General features: G+C 38.6%; 1 protein-coding gene across 4 annotated transcripts in view; it reads left to right on the forward strand.

Moving 5' to 3' along the window:
- The window catches only part of exoc6 (exocyst complex component 6), a 56,482-nt gene that overhangs the window by 22,162 nt on the left and 11,535 nt on the right, over positions 1–22,785 (forward strand). For 3 of the 4 annotated variants that reach the window (XM_088284183.1, XM_088284185.1, XM_088284186.1), the window contains 12 exons: positions 1,081–1,127; positions 1,279–1,399; positions 3,826–3,897; positions 3,984–4,081; positions 4,819–4,924; positions 5,336–5,445; positions 5,542–5,653; positions 5,732–5,866; positions 6,064–6,243; positions 6,920–6,949; positions 16,173–16,314; positions 17,719–17,792. In XM_088284183.1, the coding sequence (XP_088140309.1) occupies positions 1,081–1,127; positions 1,279–1,399; positions 3,826–3,897; positions 3,984–4,081; positions 4,819–4,924; positions 5,336–5,445; positions 5,542–5,653; positions 5,732–5,866; positions 6,064–6,243; positions 6,920–6,949; positions 16,173–16,314; positions 17,719–17,792 (1,227 nt within the window). The remainder of the gene's footprint in view (positions 1–1,080; positions 1,128–1,278; positions 1,400–3,825; positions 3,898–3,983; positions 4,082–4,818; positions 4,925–5,335; positions 5,446–5,541; positions 5,654–5,731; positions 5,867–6,063; positions 6,244–6,919; positions 6,950–16,172; positions 16,315–17,718; positions 17,793–22,785) is intronic. The other variant, XM_088284184.1, reaches the window with a different exon arrangement.

Raw genomic sequence — 22,785 nt, forward strand, 5'->3', positions numbered from 1 at the left:
GGAGCTAGTCGCCTGTAAACAAAATGCTAAATAAAATGAAAAAAATGTCAATGGAATGCCAATGCCAAATAAAGAAGTGTGCTTCATCAGGAAAATGTGCAGTCTCGAGTACTCTGGTGCGCGGTCGCCACTTGTCGTCTATGTACTGCACATTCGGGCTCAAACAGGGATCCATGTTGCGACTCGACCAAAAGTCTGATGTGGATGCAAAATGCTTGGCATGTCTCCGCTCCCGTCCCGATGTTGTCGATATCGGGAAGTGCTGTTTGCGACAAATATTTTCGTACCTCTTGTCGGCTACGTTCATGAGGCGTTTAAATCCTGTGCGCTCCACTGTAACTAGAGGAGCTATATCTTCAGCTATGTGCTAGGCTATCGCGTCCACCTCTGAGACCCTCTCTCGTATGGTGTCACCTCCGTTATGGGCTGTTGTCACTTGTCGAACCTTGCTTCTCACTTTGAACTTTTAGCACTTGCTCCAAGTCAACAGCATGGTTGTGTTGTGGGTGGTGAAAAAGAAATGGTTGGACGCGCTGTTTCAGGTGCTTACGACGCACTTTGTAGTTCATGTTCTTTTGCTCAAACATCGTCTTTATGGAACCCAAAACATTTCCAAACGACAGATGTCGAATTTCTTTTCGGGACAAGCGCGACAGGAACAATTTCAACTAACGTTACTTCGTCTGCAGCCGTGTCAGCCGCTTCAGGATTTGAATCGCCAGCAACGAATGCGTCTTCTGTTTACATTCTTCTCCAGCGCATGAGTCACGTGACTAGATGCGCTGTAGCCGTCTTAAAGAGGCATGAACATCGCCGCAGACAGAAAAGACTTTTCTTTTTCTTTTTTTTTTTAGACACCGAATTTACCGACAAGGGCAAAATTATGTTGGTCACTGTAATACATTTCGGTCACGGTAAATTTTCGGTTTATCGCCCAGCCCTAGGTGGGGGCGCGAATTGTTTTCTTCTTGTTAGGGGGGGCATAACAGAAAATAATTGAGAAGCACTGGTGTATGGATGTATATAATTTTTTGGAACTAATAATTGTTCATTGACCTAACTTTGTTTCTGTGTGTCTAGCATGGAACGGTGGAGGGCTACAGAAGATACTTCAATCAGATTGTAGGGTAAATTGAATTTTTTTTCCCCCTTAAAAATTACATATTTTCGACATTTGATGGTCTGTAAGAGCTCTATATGAACAACCAGATGCCATATTGATAATTTTAAAAGTAATTAGCATGACCTTTGAGGACCTTTATGTGTATACATCAACAGGTTTTTTGTTGTTGAGGACCATATCCTCCATGCCACTCAAGGGTTGGTGACCAAAGCTTTCACTGATGAACTATGGAATATGGCCCTGTCCAAGATCATCGCTGTGCTCCGCACGCACTCGGTAGGCTTTCACACACACTTGCATGAACACGGACTTGCATGTATGCGCGCATGCACTCACGCACAAACACAGAACTGATTTCATGTTAATACAGATAACAGTTTGCTGTGGATCCCATTAATCCTGAAGAAGCTTTTTTTTTCCACAAGCCTTTTTCTTGTACACTGACAAAATAAAAAAGAACACTGCAGAGGCACACCCACAAACACACTGTCACTTTTGAGAAAAGGAATAAAAGACAAACTCTTCATTAGCCCCAAAAAGCTCCACACCACACCACTCCACTTGGCCGGGCACCATACCACCGCCTTTGCTTTTCCATTTCATCAGTCGCTGGACAGGTTGGGGCAACATAAACTGAATTGTGCCAGCCTCTCGAAGTGAGTGGGATTCTGGCGTAACATTTTACATGTGGCCAGTCTTGGCCACCGATTTTGTGTCGATTCAAAATATGAATTGGTGTTGCATTATGCAGTGACTTCGCAAAGTAGCCCATCAAGTGCGCAGAAGCTTTTACAAATGAGAAATCTATTTCTGCGTTTAACACAACTGCCCGCTGCCCACCCACCATCAGCACAAAAATTCAGTGTATACTTTTACACATATTTTGTGTTTTATATCAACATTGAAGCAAGTATACAATTGCATCCATGTACCATGGATGAAATGGTGCGCTAATGATTTCGCAATCAAAGCCCCCCACCAGCGCTCGCCATTAGCGCTCATTCGTTCGATGGCGAGCTCAGTCTCATTCATTTGGACGCCTCTCAGAATCAGCAGCTTGTCACCCTCACTTCCCAGGTTTTGAAGCTTTCCGGCGATCGCTCCAAGACGCTATCCCCAAGGCGAAGGTCACGACTGTCGGGCTAGGGGGGCGGTGATGCTCTTCCTTCGGCTGGTGACCTCTCTTTTAATTGAATGGGACCTGGGGAGCAGTTTGCACGATCGTGTAAATTTTTACCCAAGCTTCATCCATTAGTACATATGACATACGACAGTCAATATGGTTCACCGTTGTTATAAAACACTATGTTTATTTCATATACTGTACTTTTAGGATTCTTCCAATGGCTGGTGGGCAGGTCTGTGTCGCTCGTGTAAAAGCAGAAAATGGGCATGTGCAGCGGAGTTCCTTGCTGCATCACTGTCAGCCAATCAGATAATAGTGATGACACAGCCAACGGTGGCTGACGTTTTAGAACCACCCACGAAATGGTTCTGAAAAGCGGTTCCATTGTTGCTGCCTAGCAACCGAAAAAAGTCTAATGGGAAAGCGAACATCTGGGGCCAAGCTAGGCTGTCACGGTGTGGAGCGGGGCTAATGGCAAAAGTACCTAAAGAGTAGGTCATTGAAGCCTTAATGAGAGACAGATTACAACAATAACAGCAGTTCAAGATGGTATATTCCTGACCACTGAGCTCCAGTCACTTGTAAATTACCAGGAGGATTATGCTAACAGGCTAGAGAATAGGCCACACAGCGTGAGGTGAGTTTGACAAAAGCCGGGGTCACTCCCCTACTGGCTGCCCTTTTTCTGGAGAGACACAGGCAGCTTCACATTTGCAATTATTACATGGTAAACCCAGAAGTATTTCCCTAATCTCTAGATGGAGTTTGACTGTCACATCTATGTGACGCAAGACTCAGGAAATACATTTTCTGTCGCCTTTTAGCTATCACAATGTACTGGTGAACTACTGGCTGAGAAAACTATTGTGGGTCTTAGCAAATAAACTACCGTACTCGAACGTTTTGGTGTCCATGTTTGTCTGAGTGAACAAATGTCATTCAAGTGGTGCTTCATGTCAAATCTCAGGCTTTGTTCATTCGACTCTTTGATTTACAAACTCCCGTTCGACAGGTTCCTTGTATCAGGATTAAGTAACTCAGTGGTGCTACTTTAACGCTTGTAAATCACTCTGAACTGTAGAAAAATGGAGGGATTCTATCCTTTTCTAAATCTTCCATGCAATATATTTCTTATGCTACTTTTTAAATTTTAGTATACTAAAGCGTCATTTTTTAACGAGAATAGTGGAATATATGCTTCTGGTTGACGCTTTTGCAAATTTTAATATGTGTAGCTTTCATTAGTTGGTTGACTTGGTTTACTATATTGAGTCGGGTTTATATTTTTTAAATTTGATTTGCAAGTTTCATTGTATTGAAATTTGGCAGTCATTGGTTGATGTTAACTATGTTGGATCGTTATTACAATGACAAAATACGTGTAAAGTGAAGTAAATAAACGTTGAATAAATGAATAAATATCCAGAAATTACCATTAAAATTTGACTCACTAAACGGAATCCTCATAAAATGTTAGTTTTTAATTGACGCTATATTCATATATTTATAAAAATCCTTCCATCATTCAGACTATCTATATAATATACCGGTAACAATCCTGTCTTTTTCCTCCCAGTCATATTGTGAGGACCCAGACCTGGTCTTGGAGCTCAAGAACCTTATTGTCATATTTGCTGACACACTACAGGTAATTATTTTGTGTCCACCTCATTCGAGTGCATAACTTCATTATATGATTGATTTTTTTTTTTTTGTTTGCACGCACACGAAAAGGGTTTTGGTTTCTCTGTGAATCGACTGTTTGACCTGCTGTTTGAGGTTCGAGACCAGTACAATGAGACTCTACTGAAGAAGTGGGCGCTAGTATTCAGGTGGGTGTTAACAGTGTTTCTGTTTCAGGCACTTGTTTTTATCCTTGTATTGTTGATGTAAGGCAGGTACACCAAATATGAAATTTTATGCACTATTGTTTGTGTGTGTTTTTTTTAAATATATAATTTAAATTTAGTTTCCCAAATTTAGTCTCTGGTGTTTTATTTCTCATATTAATGTGTTTAGAAGGAGTGGCAAATTTTAATTAAATTTGCCATCCATTCTACAAGCTGTCCATGTTGTGCGGCACTAGAGCTTGTGTTGTTCAACTTTTGGTAATCATTTTCTGTTGTTTTCGTCTGCGGATTCCCCCTAAAGGGGATGAACAAAATCTAAAAAACTCTTACAGCTTGGACACATTATGACGCGCTGGAAATTTTCAAATTACATTACAGTACAGTACAGTAATTGTGTAAATTGTAAAAGTTGTCTGGTGGGTATCTGGAGTGAACCGTGAGATGTCTGTCGCCATAAAAGTAGCAATTCAGCAACAATTTAAAAAAAAATTGAATAGTAATAATTATAATAAAAGAATATCTGAGATAATGGTTTCACTATATCACCAGTCCAACCATTGTGTTGCTAAATATGTCTGGAGAGTGAGTATAACTGCAAGTCAGCATAAGGATTGCACAAGTTGTAGCCATTAACTATCTGAAATAGGTGTACTTTTTTTTTTTTCAAATGATTGACTTGCATTATACTGTAGAATTGATTAACTGTATTTTTTCTGCAGGGAGATCTTCGAATTAGACAACTACAGTCCCATACCAGTGGAAACAGATGAAGAGTATAAACTGGTTGTCAGTCGCTTCCCATTTCACGATGCAGAGATAGAGAAGGTAAATATGAATTCCATGTAATAATTGAGCTGACTTACTGCTACATTCAAACAAGTGGCAGAAAGTTGATCAAAACATAAAATGCTCAGAAACCTTTACAAAAGTGTGCACTATAATGGTAATTAAATATGTACGTTTCCTAATAATTACAAAACACCCCCTCCAAGCAGCTGCTCCTCACAAGGCAGAAAATTAAAATCAGGAAGATGTTAGATAGATGTTGGAACTTGACATCTGCAATAGAAGTTTATCGATTTATTCATTTTTTATTTGACCACATTTGAAGAAAGACAAAACATTGTTATCCCTGAAACATTTTATGCAAATATGAAAGAAAACATTTGCACCGAACAGATGAAGATGATTCTATTGTTAAAAATGTCTTTTTGTGTTATTTTTTTCTGTGAGTAGCAGGATTTTCCCAAGAAGCTGCCAATGTCCCAGTCTGTGCCACAGATATATATGCAAGTAAAGGAGTTCATTTATGCCAGCCTCAAGTTCTCTGAATCACTTCACCGCAGGTACATTTCAATAAACTCTGATAAAAAAAACCTAGGATACTTTTACCATGCATTTTTCTTCTTTAAGATAACAATATAATACTTTTTTTTATCCAGTTCAACAGAGATTGATGATATGTTGCGGAAATCAACTAACCTGTTGCTGACAAGAACACTCAGCAGTTGTCTGCAAAACCTCATCAAAAAGCCGCATATTGGACTGACTGAGGTACAAACAATACACTGCCACTAAATGTCATTTCTTAACTTCATGTTGAGTGAATGTGAATATGTTTTCTGTCTAAAGTTAGTGCAGATCATCATCAATACCACCCACCTAGAGCAGGCCTGCAGGTATCTTGAGGAATTTATAACAAATATCACCAACGTGTCCCCAGAAACAGTGCATACTACAAGACTTTATGGCCTGTCTACTTTCAAGGTAAGTCCTGGTCATCATTTCCCAGTCGGTAAAATTTTGTGTTTGCGTGCTTTAAACGCACTGTACATATTTTGCAACATTTTAATTGCACTTTGTGTTGACATGGTAGAAATATAATTTTTGTAATAAATGCTATCGCAACCCTTCCTTCTTCATACACGCACATTTTTTATTTATTAAAAAAATTACATTTCCAGGATGCCCGTCATGCTGCAGAAGGAGAAATCTATACCAAACTGAACCAGAAAATTGATGAGTTTATCCAGCTGGCAGATTATGAATGGAATATGTCTGAGTCTGACGGCCGGGCCTCAGGTTATCTCATGGACTTGATAAATTTCCTACGATCCACATTTCAAGTCTTCACACACCTCCCGGTGAGTTGACCCCACTTTTTAACCTGTGAACATATTTGTTTTGACTGCACAGCCATTCCCTTAAGAAAATGTTATGACTCGTTTAAAATATTGTGTTTCAAAGGAGATTGCCTTTATGTTGATAGCAGACTCTTCTTAATGTTTATACATCAAGTTATTCAACAAGTTCTTCACATATCTTATCGTCGAAGTATTTTTTTTCTGCATGAATGTCTGGATGTAATGGGAGCATTTGAACTGCGTTATGTTGATTTGCTGATTTGATGTATGCATGGCAATACCTCCCTTACTATGCCATTTTAGCATAGTTTGCTTATGTTAGCATAGTGCCAAGGTATTGGTCAAGAATTGCTTTGTATAATTACATCCTGTTTTGCTCCCTTTTACTAAGCCCTTTCCTCCAAACCCCCATCTAATTTTCTGCCTTGTTCCAGTTGTTTTATTTTTATTTATTTAGACTATGTACTGTCGCCATATCCATGTCCCCTCAAATGTGCTTTTTCTAATATTTCCCCACCTGTTTTATTCCTTGAATAATCTGCCTTTTGTGAAGCACGCAATATCGCGTTACTTGATATTTTCCTCCTGTCCATTTATTCTTGCCGCATTTCTTTTCCTGTCCTTTCCCTTTTTCCCCACCCTTTGTCCATTTTTGGTTGGTTTGGGGTCTGCTCAGAATAACAACAATGACCATGCATCGATGTCGGTGAGTATTGCTATCTGGTTGTTGCACTGTACTGCTGTTTCACTTGTGGGGGAGTGATGAAACGCATGCTTGCATTTTCACTTTGAAGTGCCACTGCTTCAGATATGTTTGGGTTCTATTGGCACTTGTTTCAAACTGTTTCAAGATGTGTCTTTCCCTGAAGACTTTTGCTTTCAGATGTGTCGTGCTCAATATAAAAACAAAATATGGCATCAAATGACTCGGGTGTTTGCCAATATGCGAAGCACAATACGAATTGTAATCTTGATCAGAGTTCCTCTTTTTTCTTTTACTCAAATGGAAATTTATTCTCAGGCTTTGATGTTTTCATACATAGCATGCTCCAGTTATACAATATTGCCCAAAGTATTTGCTCACCTATTCAAGAACAAATCCAGCCATGATCTTGTGACAGATAATTTCTGAAATGTTCCTAAACTTATTGCGCATGACGTAGTTGCAAATGTAGCTATGGTTTGGCGTATGAGAATGTAAGGTAGCCAAAATGTAAGGCTCATCAATTAGGTGATATCGCACTTAAAAACTCTCGAGAAAATTCACCCTCAATATACTGTGTAATTATATTCAATGAAATTATTACTATTAACTCTTAATTTCAAGTAAAAAAGAAGGCTGAGTAAATTAAAATAAATATAAATAATTAAATAAGTGAAGAGGAGCAAGGTGAATTATTTTGAAATAAGCCTTCCTGCCCAGGTTGAGCGAAGGTTTACACACTGTGCGTTACCTGCTTTGAATTAACTCTTGACTGACCGGGTGTGTTTCTGTACATTTCTAAATGTATTATTCCTGTAGTTGCACTTTAAGTTGTACAGTATTTGAAAATGAAAATGATTCCGTGATTGAGTTATGACATTTTAAATAATCACATTTTTGGTCAACAAATATTTTCTAAAAAACAGCATTAAGAACATTTAATGTTAAACTAAAAAAAAAAAAAAAAAAACTGTTATGGAGAAAAGTGAAACATGAGTACAACTAATGCGCTTACGGAAATTAAAAATTAATGTATTATGTTTTTACTTCATTTTGTCATGTTATTTTTGTAGGTTTTTCTCCTAGTCCTAAATGTAATGCAATGCCAATGTGACAAGACAAAAGAAAAACATTGCTTGATCATTGAGTAAAATCTAGAAAAAAAACATTTGGGTTAATCAATCTCTTTCAAGTGGAGAAGCTGAACCTATTTACAATAACTTAACCAATAGTGAGCATGAAAAAGCTTACATTGATTAAAATTTAACGCGATGCCCAGAGACCCCAGAGAACTCTGTTAAAAGGGCAGGGGGAAAAAAAGAGTTTAGGGAAAATGGAAGAAAGAGAGGTGAAGTTGTTGCTCCTTTTGAGTTGTGCAATAATTTTTGTTGTTGTGGTTCTTCTGTGATATGTTATTAACGGCAATGTTAAAAATTCAACTTCTCTTGTGTATTAATCATTGATGGAGCGGGGCGGCAAATAAAATCTCGCCTCTGGCGCCACATTGGCTTTGGCCTGCCCTGCTTGTAAGAACCGAATGTGAAGTGAATATCGAACATCCGGGAAACTTTTACCCACTCGCATAAAGTAATGGATGTGATGGTCGTGTTATGTCTCGTGTAACGTTTACTTGCTTTGTCATTACTACAGTGTGTTTGCTCATCTTGGCGAGGGTGTCATGTGTGTGATTTTCAGTGTTACTAATCTTTCGAAAAACCTTTTCTGAAGTGGTAGCCGTGGTTGTGGAGTCAAAGTTTTTCTCGTAATCCTTCATGTGGTTCATGGTGGAACAGGTTTGTCTGGGAATTGGGCTCACAACGAACATTTTGGGCACATCTTACATTATTTTGAACTGCATCAGTCTTGTCGCCCACAAATCATTTCCAGGCTGACAGGAGACGCCTCCATTTCCTAAATTTGAAACGATGCTGTTTTTCGCCAGCCAAGCCACAAAGTCACATGACTGAATCCTGCCGGTTATGTTGCAAAATGAAGACTTATTACTTCCTCCTCCTTTGTTTTATTTGCATTACTTGGCTTACTTTTAGCAATTCAAGAGAGCTATTTGTGTTCTTATGACATGGTATTAATACGTTCACGATAATATTGCTGGCGTAATATATCGCCCATCCCTAATCAGGTGTTCCAATCACTTCCATGGCCACAGGGGTATGCTCCTAAACGTGAACGACAGCAACTCAGTCGCAAAGTGGTAGACCACGTAAATTGAGTCAGCAGATGCTGAGGCGCATACAGTGGTGTGAGTCAATCACTACAAACCTTTGAAAAATTGTGTGACCTTCAGATTAGCTCAAGAGCAGTACCACTTAGTTCTAGTGAAAGGAACTCTGAATGCTTCAGCATACCAAGAGATTTTGGACAATTTCATGCTCCCAACTTTGTGGGAAGCTGGCCCCTTCCTCTTCCAACATGCACCAATGCACAAAACAAGGACCAGAAAGGCATCGTTGACAGAGTCTCGTGTGGATGAACTTGACTGACCTCCACAGAGTCCAGACCTCATCCCGAAAGAACACCTTTGGGATGAATTACAGCAGAGAATCTGTGACTTCAAAATTGCTCTTCTGGAAGAATGGTCAATTTCACATACATTTATAAACACACTCTTAAACCTTGTGGTCAACGTTCCCAGAAAGAAGTTGTTTTTACTGCAAAGGGTGGAACAATGTCGTATTGAAACTAATGGATTACAAATGGGCGGTCATTTAAATTCATATGTGACTCCAGGTGAGCAAATACTTTTGGCAATATAGTCCCAAGTTATGTACTACCATGAATAATTTTCCAGTTACCTTACCAAACTCATGTTTCATTACATCGCACTCATGGTCGCCGTGCATTCTCTTGCATGCCTTACTAATTTAGGATTCGTTAGAATGATTGTTGTCTTTTCTTCTTGGTCTATGAGTGCACGGAATGTGGGAAAGGGATATTGTAAAATTAGTTTTAATTACTGCTAAGCACTTTGTTCCCTTTTACGGCAATAATAGAAAAAATGGTATCAGTGAGATGTCATCTGACATTCCCAAACGTAACTACATAAGTTTTTTCATGTCATCAGTATTTTTGTTTGAAGAGAAATGTGAGGTAGGCATGGATAAACCACCCCAAATACTGACATTTGGTATATTTTCCAGTAGTATTTATTCCAATATTAATCTCCATTATGTTATTTTTAACTGGAATATTTTGTAATTAATGCAGTTTGTGGTACCTTAATTTACATGTTTAATTCGGCCGATGCTCAAATTTGTGACCCAAATGACAAGTGGAAAAAATATTTTTTTAATAAAGAAAAATAGCATTGTGCTGTATAAAAAAAAATTGAGAATGAGAAGAAATATATATTTATATTTTTAAAGTGTAATTACTGTATGTACTGTATTGTTTGTGTGGTGGGTGTTTGCCTTGAAGGGGCTTGGCCTAGTGAGTGCCATTAAGAGCTGGAGTCGGTTAGTCGGCTTGTAAGCGTCTGGGCATGAGTTGGCAGCCTACAGCTGCTTTTTGTGAGTGTTCTCCTTTTGTTTGATTGGAACCATTCACTAAACATGCATCGGCCACTGTTGTACTCCTTGCCCACATGCGAGGGCACTCCAGTACCTTAACCGAGCAGCGGTTTGTTTGAAGCTCGCTTGTAACACAAAAGCAAAAATTTAACCAAGCAACAGCTAAGAACATGAAAAACTTTAAGTTGCTCGAAATTAGGGCTGAATCATTTTAGGGAAAAATTTAATTATGATTTTTTTTTTCGACAGATATTGGGATTTCGATTCAAGTCATAATTTTCTTCAAATCAAGCTTTAGTGCAATATTCACTATGTACAGTAACCTTTACAAACAGGACAGAAAACCATTCCGCCACAATATTACAAGCTATAACTAATAATGCATGGACACTATACAATACAATACAACTTTATTTTTATAGCCCATTTCACAAAAGCTGGAGCTGTAACAAAGGTCTTTTCATTTGGTGTAATATAAATTAGCGGGAAATTAGAACACCGAATATATAAACAATTGATACCAGAAGTAGAACAGCAACAGTCTCATGTTGAGTTGAAGGCTAAAGAATCAAAATGTGTCTTCAAACGAGTTTTAATAGTGGACAGAGAGTAGGCTTCCCATAGGGAAGGACCGGCAACAGAAAAGGCGTAATCCCCCCCGAGGCAGCGCTTAGTCCTCGGCGCCTCCAGCAGCATTTGGTCCGCAGACCTGAGGCAGCGGGCAGGTGCGTAGGGGTGGAGGAGCTCAGAGAGGTACGCCGGAGCGAGGCCATTTAGAGATTTGAAGACGAGGGAGGCTGTGTGAAGGAGGCACTCCTTTTTCAAGTTTTCTGTTAAATCAAAAATGTTTTTTTAATGTTGTGATAATCTACAAGTTCGTTGTACATACAGTAGATGTTACCTTTTTTATATACGTAAACACACTACTATGTGCTGTAAAATAGTGCAAATAACACTGCTGATATTAGAAATATTTAATATACTTTTGACCTTATAAGCCCTTGTCATTGTTGACATTCAATCAATAACCGATTCAGTTCCTGTTTTCAAGCATATACTTACTAAGTAGCTGTTGTTCTCTTTTATCTCTAGTTACTTAAATAAAATAATTAACTAATTTGCTGTTCATACCTAGTTGTGCCAGACTCTTACGCAGTTCTAGCTGAGCTTCTGTGAAAAGTGTACACTTAAAGCCCCTTATCCCGCAGTGTTTTCGAAGGCAGCGAATGTAGTATTCTCGTCAGTGTTCGTTCAAGGTTGCGAATGTTTGCAAAACAATCGCCAGATGTTTTAGCTGTTTTCTTAAAGCAAAGGGATTTATGCTTGCACCTAAATATTTGTCCCATTGTATGTAATGTACTCAACGTTTTGGTTCATATATAAAACAGAGAGGATCATAACTCGAGTAAACATTGACATCACTCCCCAGCCCTAGCGGCGAGGTGCATTCAAATGCAGTAGGTCTATTCAAACTCACACAGAAAAAAAAACTCCATCAATGTGTTAAATGTTAATAACTACAAATATCTAAACAATGTGGAGATTTCTGCCAATAAATAAAAGCTCAAATATAGTGTATCAAGAAGAATAATGATCATGAAACCACTTTGCTATTGTACTCAGTTACAATCAGTGGTCCATTTGGTTACTTTACAATTCATAATAGGATTAATTAAAAAAAAAAAACAAGAAAAAAAAACAGCTTTGCTGACCACGAGATCGTGTTGTCTGAGATCACATAACTATTTCAATCCCAAAATGAGAAATCGTTCACCCCTACTCGGAAATCAAGGTCCCAATGTATTAGTAATTTTGTATTAAAAGTCCTATGTTGCATGCTTCATATTTTTTTTCTAAGAAGACATGCTGCTAAGCCAATTTCTTTCATATAGTTCACATATTAAGATCTCTATGGGTATGCTTGCTGAGCAAGGCATGACCTCTAACTTTGCTAACCAAAACAGCCTATTTTCGTAATACTTATCATCGGCCTGTTTTTTAAAGAATGCGGAGCCCTTGAGAAGGGGATCATGTCTTTAGATGTGTCATTGGCATACTGTAAACAACAAACATGTTTGGCCCCTTAATTTGTTCACACACGTCTGAGCTTCATCTTCACTTTTCTTCTCAGAAAATGTACATTTTCCCTCCTGTTTGGTTCTTGGCTTCGCATGGGCTTTTAACGTTTTTGGGGTGCACTGGAGTGTATGCCAGCCCCACAGCCCAAACAAACACTTCTTCTGTTTATATATATTTTATTGCTCTAAAATGTTTTTTCTTAAATTGTGTTTTAGTCAAATAAAAATGCAGGTACCTTGTTCAATATTAAATTAAATAATACACAACAAAAACAAGTGTAATTTTTTTAGTGCATTTCATTTATACAATTTTCATCCAGAGGCAAAAGTTTTTTTCTTATATTACAGTGCCTTCTTGTATGGCCTCTTGTGGTGCACTTGCAAAATAATACAAGTATTTGTCTTTTATGAAAATTTACAAATGTAATTAAGACAGTATTTCTATTTTTATTTAATTGTATTTGTGAGTGTGAATTGTTAATTGTCATGTGTGCCCTGCAATTGGCTGGCAACCAGTTTAGAGTGAACCTACTGCCCTAAGACGGTTTTGATTGGCTCCAGCACGCCCGCGACCCTTGTAAGGATATGCACCTTAGATGATGGAGCTTTTTTATTTTGTTCACTTTTTAAAAATACAATACAATGCAATACAACTTTATTTATATTGTGCATTTCACGACAGCTGCAGCTGTAGCAAAGCACTTTCCAAATGGTGTAAAATTTATTAGCGGGAAATTAGCACACAGATTGAATAACATAAACAATAGATACCAGTAGAACAGCAGAAACCAGTAGAACAGCAGAACAGCAAAAGTCTTATGTTGAGTCGAAAGCTAAAGAATAAAAATTTCTTCAAATGAGTTTTAAAAGTGGACAGAGAGAGGGCTTGACTAACATTTAATGGAAGCTTATTCCATATATATAATTTTTTTTGCTCTCACAGTCCAATATTTTTCACAGTGTGTGTGCCTTTCTTTTTAAATTCATCCAGCCAATGTGGATCAAAACCACCGAATCAATGTATTGGAGGAAATTTGGAGAAACTCACCTTTAGTGATGTTAAAATTCAGTAACTTTTTAAAGGATTATCTTATTGTTATTAACATTGGCTTTGCGCTAATGTAAAGTTTTGTTACTATACAAGACATAATGCACAACACCCAACCTATATATATAAGAAAATAAAGATTACTCCTCAGCTGAATTATTTCGCTTCACCTCCAAATCCTGTTTTGAACCATGGTCTGCACTGGTCAATTCCATTTCATGCCTATTATTCTCACAGCTGACAAACGAGCACATCTCATAACATGAGTTCACTTACTGTCAAACTGAAGACAAAGTGCAGTCCGTCTTGGCTTGTGTCAGCATGACTATGCAGCAGGAATGGGCATCTTCGATGTTTGATGTTGATGGGTGTGGGGGCAAATAGGACTGCACACTTCCTAACCAGATCTATGAAAAAAATGCAACATACCAATGTACATTTAAAGGTTCTTTCCTCAACTACAAAGCCTTTGACGGTAACAAAGAAATAACCATAGGCTTACTACTCTTCTTTTTCCTGCGCAAAGGGCTAAATGCAACAACTCAATTTTGTGCAAGTTTTCACAAAAAAAACCCCAAGCTTCTCCAGTGTTCATATTGTAATAAAACACCTGCTGGACACGCAACAGTCAACCGACTCAAAATGATATCACCAGTGAAACAACAAGTGTCAAGAATGGATTTTGGACATGCCTACCATGCCACTTAAGATAAAACACGCATGCACACACCCACAACCTGTGCAGTGGGATCATGTTTTGCTAAAGATTTTCAGCATGTTCTGTTGGCAATGATGTGTGGTTTGGTCACTTAATTACGACACTGTTACATTGTGCCTTGTCATGCACATTTGAGTGGCAAAGCAATTATAACAGTTGAATTAAGCATGCATTGAATGCCTACAGTGCAGTGTTATTTTTGGCAGGCATTTTAGATTTAGTCTTAGCCATTTGGACGAAAATGCTTATTAGTTTTCATCAGATTTAATCATTCCTATTCGTGATAGTTTTAGTCTAGTTTTAGTCGACGAAAACTCAAAATGGTTTTAGTCGGTTCTAGTCGACCAAAACTCAAAAAGGTTTTAGTTGATTTTAGTCGACGGAAACGCAAAAGAAAAAGTTTGTCTAGTTTTTGCAAACTTATTAGACCAAAACTCAAAAAGGTTTTAGTCCGTTTTTGTTAAAAATAGCCATACAAGGTTTCCACCCAATAGCAAAGACTTTTTGTTGGACTATTAAGGATTATGCTTTACAAACAGATAACGTAACAGTGGAATCAATGTTCATTGCTCCAAAATAAGCCGGGAACCAAAACGTTGTATTTGGTAACTGGCTTTATTTCACTTAAAGCAACATAAAATAAAAACATAGACTTGTAGTAAATGTGTCCTCTAGTACAGGAGCACAATACAAACTCTATCAAACATATGTCTTGTTTACTTGCACCAGCTTGCGGTTATCAGAGCGAAGTAGCTTTGCGAGTGTCACAGTCGCCATGGTCCGTCAAAGAAATGCGTGTCAGTGTTGCGAGCCGAGACAAATGACCGCAGACGTGTTCGTGCGACACCAGTAAGTGTGACGGTGCATGCGCGGCGCATGCACCCTGCTTGCTGTCCCGGTGGTGGGCGTGCCTAAACGAAAGATAGGTTGCACTTCATAGCAATGTTTTGAAAGCCAGAAGGGAAGGGATGTCATAAATTTTGAGCGTCTGACGAACCACACGCTAACAATTTCATCCAGTCTCATCTAGTCAACGAAAATTTCATATACATCACGTCATGTTTTCGTCATCAAATAACCTCGCTTAGCTCGTCATCGTCTCGTTGTCGTCATGAAAAAAAGAGACGTTAACGAAATATTTTCGTCATCGTCATCACTGCTACAGTGTGGCGTGCAGGCATGACCAATCAACCTACGCTTAATACAACTGCTATACAAATGGTGTTTTTCAGGTTCACATTTTCTTATGGTTTAATTTTTTTCTGCATATTCTGGATTGTTGCGTATATAATTAGCCAAGGAATAGGTCTTCAGTCTGCTAACCAAAAGAGTTAGTTGAATAACGATTAACTTGAAATATTATTTTATTCAGTGTCCTACAAAATGTTGTCCCATTTTCTCTCAATTTTTGCTGCTTGTCTACTGCCTCGTTAATGCAACATACCGTCTTCCGGTTTATATTAGGTACCAATCAGAGAACAGAGCAGCATTACCATGTACACGGGCATTACGATACAAACTCATCAATTGATTTGTACCAGAGATCTTAAAACTTCTTATAACAATTGAGTGAAAGTAAACATTTTAGCAGCTCACACACACCATTGGCATGATACAATTTTAAACAAATCCTGAATGATCTTTGGACATAATTCTCCCGTATTAATAGTTGTATGCCTTATCGATTATTGCATTTGTGTCTTGCCTCTTGTCTTCATAAATTATCATACTACCTTTCATCCTCCACTTTTTCCTTATTTACTGTCCCCCCGAACACTTCTTGTATACACAATCCTCTTTTTTCTTTGTCATTGCTTCATCTTCTCTCTCCCTTCCACTGTTGTTTTCTCTGTAGGGTAAAGTGGCCCAGACAGCTTGTATGTCAGCCTGCAAGCATCTGTCCACGTCACTGATGCAGATGCTGCTGGACACAGAACTGAAACAGATCAGCATGGGAGCCATTCAGCAATTCAACTTAGATGTCATTCAGTGTGAATGTGAGTACAAGAAAATGTATTGCAATACTGATTTTCTTACCATTGGATTGCATGTTTTTTGTGAGACAATGAGAGAGAATTACACTACAATGTACTTAAGGACCCTGGATTTTCTCATGATATATCCTGAAACAAATAATGGAGATTGCCTTAAAGCATCGCACTGTAACTAACTGCTTTGTATCCCTGCCATGCCGAATTAAAGTTGTCCTACAATCAGTTTTAGTTCTACTGTATAATAAGTAAGTCTGAAGAAGTACAGTTGTACATCTGTTTAATCAAAATGTAATTAGCCAACTAAGAATGTACCTACACAACAATTTGACATAATGAACATCGTTTGTCAAATACTAAATAAAAACAAGTCTTTTCTTTTGTTGAATCACAACCACTAAACGAGTCCAAAGTAGTTTCATCGCTACTTAGCATGTGGCAACACGTCTAACAAGAATCGTTCTCAAGAAGGGATGACAAGGAAGCATGAGGAAGCAATTCTAAATACTCCGCTAAACTTAGATTGACGTAATCATGAGTCACCGGAAATAAATATTGACATCATTGGGTGATCGAGTACACTTTTCATTGATACAGTACAATTCAATTTTATTTATATAACTCATTTCACAACTGCTGGAGCTGAAACAAAGTGCTTTCCATGGATGTCTGGCTGGAACTGCATTAAAGCGGACAACATACAACAGCAACATGTCTGGACTCTGAAGAGAAAGTCCACTCTTTAAACAGAACCGGAAATCAGAAATAAATTAACGACAGCCAAAAGCAAAGTACTGTATGTAAGCAATCTGATTAAATTGTGCAAGGTGGTAGGTGCGCTTCTGGGTGTGCACTCACAATAGGCGATCTGTGCAGTGAAGCCCATTTGAGTCTGAAATGTTAAGCTTGTGTGACGAGTTTGTGTCGTGCACAAGCATGAGACATGGGATTTCCTCTGTATTTACGTACTCACCCGTTCGTTACTCGCGCACAAACATTACTAGCGCAGGCAGCAACATAAAAATGACGGAAAGAGGACATTGTTGACGTGTTTAGTCACCATTGTTATTTTTCTTATCGTGTTGACATGTTCCTCATTGGCCTTTTGACAATGACTGTAAAAGTATGTGAAAGTGAGCTTAGTTTGGGTCAGACACCATTCGGAGATGCAAGTGAATTCCTTTAACTCAATGAAGAGTTTGTCAGATTATCATTTCAAGCTGCAGATAATCACACCTCCAGTGCGAGGTTTATTTTAACAATGACAATGAGTTTTAGTCTGTTGTTAACATTTGAGCCATATGTGGTCACAACACTCTATCTCTATTTTGAGACAAGAGTTTATGTTTGCAATATGTTGTTACAGATATTTTGGTATGGTATGTTTAAGTGTGACTTTGCTGTTCTCAGTGTTTGCCAGCTCCGAGCCAGTTCCAGGCTTCCAAGGAGATACTCTGCAACTGGCTTTTATCGACTTAAGACAGGTAAGGTGTGCATAACGATCAAAAAAATAAATAAATAAATGGGTAAATGGTTGGACTGGTATGGTGTCTCACTGAACTGTATTAAATGTACAGTATGTGTCAAGGTTAACCATGCTTATGTACGTTAGGATTTGTTCTCTGCCCTGTGGCGTTGTGTTGTTACTAGCGATGGGACCTTTCACATGTGCAGATGCCTGGGAATCAATTATTATTGTAACATTTATTACTAACATATTTTTCTTTTCTTTCCTTAAGTGCTGAAAAGAAATTTACAAACTCAAACTGAACAATCTACAATATAATTTTAACACTTGAAACGTTTAACTTTTTTTCTACTAAACACATTTAAAGGTAAACAAGTCATTCACAGAGTCATTCCAAAAACACACAACATAATATATGTAAAACAAAAACAAAACAAAAAACTGAATCTGGCTCACTTGTGAAGATTGGTATTGAGAATCACCAAGGGCCTCAACTTTGTCTGTCTGTCTGGAAATTGTCTTTCCTGTTTCAGTGAAGCTTCTCTCAGGAGGGACAGAAGTTGCCACCATGTAAAGTCTCCATTCACTGTCAACAGCAATTATTACATTATACACATTGGCACCTGCATTAATGTCAGTTTCAAATGTTTGTCTTTATTCATCCAAATGTATGGAATGGATGTCTGCACAAGTTGTTTATGGAGCCGCTACATAAGATTTTTTTCTTGCAATTCTTACACTGCAAATTTGACTCATTTTCCACTGTGATTTATTTTCTTAACTACATTATTCCTTAAGGTGGAATCTCAATGAGCGGCGAAAGGTTGCGCAGGTAGCAAATGTCAACTTTGTCAACTTTTCTGACAATTGATGATGAAAAGCAAAGGTTTGCCTCTGTCCTGAGCGACAAGATGTCTTTCAATAATATGGAACTGAATTATGTCTTACCCGTACAATTTACCACAAAAATATAATTATTGCCTAAAGGTCCAGGACGACCCTTGTCTTCAAATTTCTCTTTAATGTTAATGTAAAAAGTTACTATAGTAAATTTAACAGCGCAACTATTGCTCATGATGCTCATAGTTAATCTTGAAAATGTCCAACTTTTAACATAAAACGTTATTTTCATTGACATTATGGTTTACGTGTCTTTAGTTACAAATCATAATGTAAATTAAATTGTGCTCTGTTCTTATTTTAGTTGTCCTATATTATTTCTATTCCAATGGTGTGCTTTGTATAACCTTTTAAACTTTTCTCTGGCCTTTTTTTCACCTGCTCAAGAAAACAACTACTCTCCATTTTCCAGACTTGATCTCTCCAACTTGATTTTTTTTGTAAACAGCAGTGGTATGTAAAGTGTTGCTGGGTCTCATTAACTTCGGTCTAAGTTGACCTGTTAATCTGGGCCTGAGGTGCAGGCTTGGCTGTTCATTCAGTTCAGGTCACAACCTTTCTGAGACATAGTGTGCTGCATAAACTGCAGTTGATGTATTTTTTTTCTAATAATCACTGAATTAGAGTAGATAAGTAACTTCTCACAGCTGATACAGTGATTATGTAACTCTGAGTGAACTTGTTTCTTTTCGGCCCTCTTGTCAATTAATTATGTATAAGTGATCAAGATCAAGATGCCATAATTAAAACGTTACTTTTGGGTTCATTTCTCTGTAACTGTTTTTATTAATACTTATAAGACAAGCATTTATTAATTCATAGTTAGTTAGTCATAGTTAATATAGCATTGTTCATTTTCTCCGTTGCGAATTTGGTAGTCCGGGGTTGTCCGTAGCTGCAACTACTGAATTAGAGTCATGGTCCAGGTATGTGTCCAACGCCTGTCTTTTTCTTCTTTTAACACTGTATTCATTTGTCACTCGTAGGCGTTTCGACTCTTTGTGTTCAAATATGGTAGACAATGAATTTGGTTTCAACCATTGCTTATAGCCAGACACACCAGTGAGCTCTCTCACGAGCTGAGGAAGCTGAAAGGCCTCAAATGCGACTGGGCTGAAATGATCGGTCTTTGGGCAGGTGGACGCTTCAACCGCATCCTTCCACTGTTTCCTAAACTTTCATTAGGAAAGCTACAGAAGCTTACCTCACTTTCATTATTGACATTTGTTTGAAAAGAATTGCATCCAAAAGCTGTGCAGTTTGATATATTAATATCTTTTTTCCATTGCTAATAGTAGTGGCAGAGGTTAGCAATGGGGCCGCAACCATATAAAGTCGTCATTCCAGAAGACATTGTGCACGCAAAAATAGGGCGTTTGCTGTGTATCAAATTATTTTGCAAACATATATTTTATCTCAAAATAAATTATACACTATATTTCTATACAATTCAACTTTATTTGTGTAAGAATGTGTTTTAATAGTAAAGTTCAGTGGTTGTATTTTGCATCATTTATTATGTTATGGTTCTTTGAAACCCAGCAATTTTTCATCTCAAAATGAAAGCTCTGCATTTGATGAGCTGGGTCATCACCACATCATGAAACGGTAATTCATATTTTGAATCGCCGCAAAACCAATGGCCAACGTCCACTCGTGAAATGTCATGGCAGACACTGCATAAGAGTATGCACTGTGCAGTGACACAACAATATTTTGACATTTATTTTGGTACTACAGCACATTAAAATGTGCTGATATTTCGCATGTCCTGCCAATGTGTGACTGTAGATGCAGTTAACATTTATTAATTATGATGAACCAATTAACAAATTGAAAGTCATTTACCTGAGACAAAGGGATGGGTCATCTGAACCTGCGGTGAAATACCTATAGTTGGTGTCCAATTCTGGAAATACAAGAACTGATCTAATGTAGCGCTAGAGGTCGCAGTGATCCAGATGTAGCTCCTGGAGAATGCGGCAAAATTCATCAGGCTGTGTGCTCCTGATAGTCCCGTATATTGTGGGCCTTCCACAACAACAGCAGCGGCTGTTGCCATGTCATTAGTGGATGCTTGCAAAATTAAGAAAGTCGTTCTGGTTACATGATTCCTTCCGCCAACAGGTAATGCTTTGCCTCATCAGGGACACGAGTGGCGGGAATGAACAAATGAACACCCTCAATCAAATTGCAAGGTAGTCGGTAGTGTGCTTGGTCTGCAGTGGAAACGCAGCGGAAGACATGGACTCTCCCATGACTGCCCTTTATCAATTCTGTTCCTAACCTTGAAAGGACCGAATTTCCAGGTGTGGCCAAGCCATTGAAGAGATATGGTTTGGTGACCACAGGATTGGGTTTTTGCTTTTTCCAGAGAGTGTTCTGTTGGCTTCATCAAGCCTTTATCTTCAATGATTTATAGATGAGTGTTTAGCGTTTGGGATGAGAATCAGCACACCGAAGTCTGAGACCGTTGACCTCAGTCAGAAAAGGGTGCTAAAAGGGTGGCGATTAAAACCCCAAATGGAGGAGTTGTAGTATTTTATGCTCTTGTTCAACAGCGGGAGAAGAATGGGGCTGGAAATCGGCAGCCTGATCTGTGCAACATATCCAGTGATGCAGTCTCTGCATCGATATTTCACAGTGAAGCGGGAGCTGCACCTTCTGGCGTAGCTTTCAATTTACTGGCCTAGCTATTCCCACTCTCATATGAGCTATGGGTTGACCAGTTATAAGCATCCAAAATTCCTTAGTGATAAGGTAAGGGTCTGTCAGCTGGCAGTTCGAAGTAGGCCCACATTATCTCCCCATCGAGAGGAGCCAGATGAGGTGTCTTGGGCACATAGGTTAGCATGCCTCCTGGACATCTGCTTGGTGATATGTTTCGGGCATGTCCCACGAGGAGGAGGAACTAGAGACCTCCCAGGTCAAGTCGGCGAAAACCCTCTCCCTGGGAACATCTCATTATGACCCCACAAACCTAGACAAAGTCACTTGGGAGAAGGAAGTCTGGGCTTCTTTGCTCAGGCTGCTGCCCCTGCAACCTGACCCGGATAAGCGGAAGAAAATTGATGGATTGATGGATGAGTTCGTGCGCACCCTTTTATACATCTGCTTGCTTGACATGTTAATCCTTGCCTTAGGTGCAGGGATTTTGGAGCCATCCTTAGACTGAGGTTACACTAAGGCCATCCATTTGCTTTCCCTTTATCTTACTTCTGTTGATATTCTGATGAAATGTTTTTCTTTTTAGTGCTGACTATAATATTTGAAATTGTACTAAGGTAAAATTTGAAGTACTTGCTTTGGGTGAGACCTGCTTCTCATTTGTAATTGTCAAAAGTTTTATGAAGCTTTTCTTTGGTAAGTAATGAAATTGCACTTTCGAAAAGTTTCAGAGACATCTACATTGGCTAAATGATTTCCCTTTACTTGAAATGTGCACTATGATTGAAAAACATTATCAAGATCATTATCTTGAATGGCCCACAAACAGGCCTGTGTTTCACAATTCTTTCCTTTAAGATAAGTCCTTGGGCATATTTCACTTTTTGAAGCTTTACATATCTCAGCGCTTATTCCAGATTGTTGTGCCCTGCAATTGGCTGGCAACCAGTTCAGGGTGTCCCCCGCCTACTGCCCGAAGATAGCTGGGATAGGCTCCAGCACCCCCCGCGACCCTAGTGAGGAGAAGCGGTACAGATGATGGATGGATGGATATTCCAGATTGTCTCCTAAATATCCTGCCCTTTAACATTCTTCAAATTCCAAGTTCCATGTGTGATATTGTGGCAAATATGCAGAGAGACTTACTGTATGCACCTGGGAGATGAGTATTCCAGTCTTTTGCTGTTGTCAAAATATTGTATCTTAAGACAATTTATTTACTAAACAGACAGGCCATAGAGACGAGTACCATTTTTGCAAGATGCACCATGTTCCATTTCTGGATCAGTGGTCATCATTACACTTTGCTCATCTTTGATATCACTAGCTGGTCATGGAGTCCTGTTTTGTCATTCTGATTGAAGATCCTTGGTCAACTGTTTACATTGGACGTGATCTATTCTGATCTAGCGTTTACATGTGCCGCTATATTTAATCAGAAT

The sequence above is a fragment of the Idiotropiscis lumnitzeri genome, chromosome 20, assembly GCF_059441095.1.
Source record: "Idiotropiscis lumnitzeri isolate Australia: NSW breed Sydney's pygmy pipehorse chromosome 20, RoL_Ilum_1.0, whole genome shotgun sequence".
Lineage (NCBI taxonomy): Eukaryota > Metazoa > Chordata > Actinopteri > Syngnathiformes > Syngnathidae > Idiotropiscis > Idiotropiscis lumnitzeri.